The 5,000-nt window shown below is 46.5% G+C and overlaps 1 protein-coding gene across 1 annotated transcript in view; it reads left to right on the top strand.

Moving 5' to 3' along the window:
* Window positions 1-456: 456 nt before the first annotated feature.
* LOC137627067 (uncharacterized) overlaps window positions 457-5,000 on the top strand; it is a gene marked incomplete at its 5' end in the record, with an annotated part of 68,612 nt that continues 64,068 nt past the window's right edge. The window contains one exon of the mRNA XM_068358051.1: window positions 457-585. Within this exon, the coding sequence (XP_068214152.1) occupies window positions 457-585 (129 nt within the window). The remainder of the gene's footprint in view (window positions 586-5,000) is intronic.

The raw sequence follows: 5,000 nt of genomic DNA, 5'->3' as shown, positions 1-5,000 counted from the left end.
ACAGGGGTAAATGCCGGCCGGCACGACAGCATGCCATGTACAGTAGTTACTATATTTGTGGTGTAGTACACACTGCATTAATGAAACTACAGTACAGAGTTTGTTGTAACACTAAAGTTCTTCCAATATACTTAATGTTATCTTGTACAACCTCTTGTTAAGACCGTACAATATATAGAAAGTGAGTTCTTTCTGTATTCATTCTATCCCGTATATTACAACTTTGTTTTAAGGTGTGAGCTAAACCTTAACTTTCCTCCAAGGAAAATATATAAGGTATTCTAGAATATGAATTAACCTTAGCTTTAATATCTTGGGAGGTTACAGCAATTGGCTGGGCAGGAAATACAAGTATGTGTCTTTCCTCTTTCCTTTCTAGCTTTACTATATAAGCTACATGTATTAAATAAGTGAAAAGTCTTCACTTGATACTCATGGATTTTCTTTTCTTAACAGGAGGACCATCCGAAGTGCGGGAGTATGTTCTGCAATGTCCGCAACAAGAACTCATGTGGACATGAGTTATGCAGGAGGCACGCAGCATGCGCAGCCTCCAAAGGTGACCTCCGGTATTGGGGCCCTCAGGTATGTATCATTTGTTCAAACCTGATTACCGAGGCATTTGACACCCCTAAGTCAGCGGAGTCAAGGGATGCTGCTAGGGAAAAGTTGCGAACCTGGGTGAGGGGTTTTCAGAAAAACACTTCAGGCCCCTACCTTCCAAACGAGAAGATGAGGGCCTACCTTTTCCCTAAGGCATCGGTTGATGCAGTCATTCCTCAGCCTCAGGAGGAGATACCAACTGTCCAGAATCCGGTTGATTCTGAAGTCTCGGCCGCCCTTCAAGACATCCAATTGGATGATAGGATGTCAGAAGTGTTGGATTATACAGAGAAGGACCTTCTGGGAGAAGGTCAGGAGGAGGAGCTGACCCAGGCTCCGGAAATAGAAGAGGAAGAAATCAATGAGGTGTCGGTTACATCGGTTCCGGCCGCGGAATCTGTTCCCTCTACATCGTCTGCTATCCCAGGAGATCTGGGAAGGAGTCTTTCTTCTATTGTTGAGATGATTCAACAAATACAAAAAAAGAATGATGAAAAGGAAGCTGCGATGAAACTGGAAATACGTAGACTTGCAGCATCATGTGGGCCCCAGAAGAGACTCAACGTGAAGGATCTTCCTTTGTGCTCGGATACCAATCCTTGGAGCTATGCCGAACACATGCCAATGACAGCCGGAAAGATTGTTATATTGGAGAACTTGGGCTCAATTCCCCTGGGGAGATGTGGAATTTTGGCCCAACAAAGATTCGTACCCGGACTTCTATGTCCGTCTTAGGAAGGAGCCAGCCTCAAAGGAGGAGACGGAGCCGAAGGAGGTCATAGTCCTTGACCGCGGTAAAGCACAGGCGTTACTAGCGAGCTCGATGAAAGAGAGGGGCTTCACGAACTCAAAGGTGCCAGGATTTGAGTACGAAGCTTCCCTCCTTTGTGGCCTCTCCAACCAAAGCCTTTCCCTTCCTGGAAAAGGGATATAAGGCAGCCTTGAAGGCTGCGGAGGCAGGGAAACCATGCCCCTCCTTAGAAGAATGCAAGCCGTTATTCCTGACCTTACCCTTAGACCAAAAAAACTGGAAGGATGTCCACCTTACCTTCTCAGTCAGGAAGCTGGAAGCTGATATTGCCGAACGTCACTTTAGTGAGGAACTTTCAAAGTTGTCGGAGTTTCTCTTGCGCAGAGAGCAAGAGACGAAAAAAGACTTGCAACATCGATGTCGTTGCAAACGACGTTAGAAACGATGGCAAGTGACCCATCTGGCCACAGTTACGAAGGATCTCTATAGCTTTATCAAAGCTAGGAGAGCCTGTAGAGAGTTTGTGTTCGCCTCGGCTGCGGTGAGGCACGAACCCAGGAAGCTGATCTCCTCTTGCATCTAGGGTAAGGACCTCTCTCCAAATGAAGTGGTTAAAGAGGTAGTAGACAAGGCCACCACGGAGAATAGGAACCTTCTCAAAAAGTGGGGCTTGAATCTTAAGAGAAAGTCTTCTCCGGATGAGGGTCCCCAACCCATGAAGAAGACAAAAAGGCCTAGGCTATCCTTTCGGCTGGCTAAGCCCTACCGATAGCAACAACAGCAACTTCCTGCGACCGCGGTGCCTCAGATAGTGGCACAACCTCCAACCACGTACCAGTTGGTACCTCAACAAGTGGCGACACAGTCGCCGGTATTTAACCCAGCTTTTGAAAGGCAGACTTCTTCCTTTCGCTCAAAAGCTAGAGGAACAGCCAGAGGTTCTTCTAGACGCCTTCAACGGGAAGGGGATTCAGGGGAGGACGCGGTCAAGGAGGCAAGGCGTCAGGTCCACAACAGCAGAAGTGGGATGCTTCCGGTAGGAGGGAGACTACATCTATTTAGGGATCGTTGGACCTTCGATTCCTGGGCCCACAGCCTACAAAGAATGGACTAGGTTGGAGCTGGAGCAGTCTCCCACCTCAATTTCCTCAGTTCTTCCAACACTCTACACCCGTTCTGGAAGAATATGTCCGAGAACTCTTAGAGAAAATAGTAATCCGAAATGTTAAGTCCATCAAGTTCCAAGGAAGGCAGTTTTGTGTTCCAAAGAAGGACTCAGAAAAACTCAGAGTCATTCTGGACTTGTCGACACTCAACAAGTTCATAGTGAACTACAAGTTCAGGATGCTCACACTTCAACACATAAGGACCCTACTGCCCCAAAGGGCATATACCGTCTCTATAGACTTGTCTGACGCTCTTTGGCACGTTCCAATTAATCCTCACCTCTCCTCCTACCTAGGCTTCAAGTTACAAAGAAGACTTTACGCCTTCAGAACCATGCCATTCGGGCTAAACATAGCCCCAAGAATTTTCATGAAGCTTGCGAATGCAGCCGTCCATCAATTACGCCTAAAAGGGATCCAAGTAGTGGCCTACTTGGACGACTGGCTGGTGTGGGCAGCATCCAGGACAGAATCCATGCAAGCCACCAAGATAGTGATCCAGTTCCTGGAACATCTGGGATTCAAGATCAACATCAAAAAGTCTCGACTATCTCCAGCTCAAAAATTTCAGTGGTTGAGAATCCACTGGAATTTGAAGTCATATCGACTTTCCATTCCTGGAAAGAAGAGGAAAGAAATAGCAGGATCTGTCAAGAGACTATTGAAATCCAAACGGATATCAAGACGCGAACAGGAAAGAGTGCTGGGCTCTCTACAGCTTGTTTCGATAACCGATCCAGTGCTAAGAGCACAGCTAAATAATGCAACAGGAGTCTGGGGAAAATACGCATCAAATGTGCGAAGAGATCTAATGAGACCTCTACCGACTCGACTGCGAACGCTTCTCAAGCCGTGGTCCAAAGCCAAGCAACTGAAGAAATCAATACTTCTTCAACCTCCTACCTCCTCCTCCGTCTGTTACTATCCACACACACGCCTCAAAGGAAGGCGGGGGAGGCCACTCTCACCAGAATAGAGTCCAAGGAGCTTGGTCCAATCTTTTCAAGTCATTTCACATCAAATTTCTAGAAGCCATGGCAGTACTTCTGACACTAAAGAAAGTATCTCCTCGCCACTTGCCCCAGATAAGATTGGTTCTAGACAGCGAGGTGATAGAGAGATGCTTGAATCGACAATGGTCGAGGTCGCCTTAAATCAACCAAGTGATGTTGGCCATATTCCGTTTGGCGGAAAGGAAGAAATGGCACCTGTCAGCAGTTCACATTCTAAGGTTCCACAATGTGACAGCGGACGCTCTATCCAGGTTTACACCAATAGAGTCAGAATGGGCCCTAGACGCAGGATCGTTCTCCTTCATCTTGAGTTGAGTCCCGGAACTGCAGATAGACCTCTTTGCGAAGAAAGACAACAAGAAAATACATCGTTATGTGTCCCCATACGAGGATCCGCTAGCGGAGGCAGTGGACGCTATGTCCCTAGACTGGAACAGATGGTCCAGGATTTACCTGTTCCCTCTGCACAACCTCCTTTTGAAGGTCCTCGACAAACTGAGATCCTTCAAAGGGAAAGCAGCAATAGTGACCCACAAGTGGCCAAACAGCGTGTGGTTCCCTCTGGCATTGGAACTATGACTGAAGTTTGTACCGCTACCGGATCCAACGCTGTCTCAGCGAGTACAGAAGTCGACTGTCTTTGCTTCATCACAGGAAACCCGGAACCTGCATCTAATGATTTTCTCTTCTTAGCGATGAGAAAAAGATTCGGGGTAACAAAAGACAGTATAGACTTTTTTGAGGAAACCAGATGACATTAAGAGGTTTCAGGGAAGAAACAGATATCCTTTGTCAAGGCGAAGAAACCAAAAAGAAATCTCGACAGATTTCTGTTTATCATTCTTCATTCACCTTCATGAGCAGGGTTTAGCAGCCAACACAATATCAATGTGCAAGTCTGCCTTGACAAGACCGATACTATATGCCTTTCAGGTCAACCTTTCTAACGATGTTCTTGATGAATTTTAAAGACCCGTGCTAAGCTTAGTCCTTCAGTGCCTCCAAGACCCATTTCATTGTCACTAGATAAGATTCTTCATTTTGCATAAATATTGAACAATGAGGAGTGCACTTAGAAGGATTTGACTCAAAAGTCATATTTCTGTTTGCACTCGCTTTGGGGGCCAGAGTTAGTGAAATAGGGGCTCTCTCTAGAGAGGAAGGCCACGTCCAGTTCTTGGAGGGAGAACTTAATCTATTTCCAGACCCAACGTTTCTTACCAAGAACGAGCTACCCACCAACAGGTGATGTCCCTTGAGAATATGCCCTCTGAGGGAAGATGCATCTCTATGTCCAGTGGAGTGCCTAAAAGTCTATCTTCATAGAACTGCAGACTTTAAGGGAGGACAGCTGTTCAGAGGAGAAACCTCGGGTTCAAATTTATCTCTGAAAGAAATAATGGCGAAACTCACCTATATTATTCGCAGAGCGGATCCAGAGAGTACACCCGCAAGTCATGATCCGAG

This window comes from Palaemon carinicauda, chromosome 34 (genome assembly GCF_036898095.1).
Source record: "Palaemon carinicauda isolate YSFRI2023 chromosome 34, ASM3689809v2, whole genome shotgun sequence".
NCBI lineage: Eukaryota > Metazoa > Arthropoda > Malacostraca > Decapoda > Palaemonidae > Palaemon > Palaemon carinicauda.
Note: the sequence above shows the minus strand (reverse complement) of the source record. Positions and strands in the feature narration are given on the sequence as shown.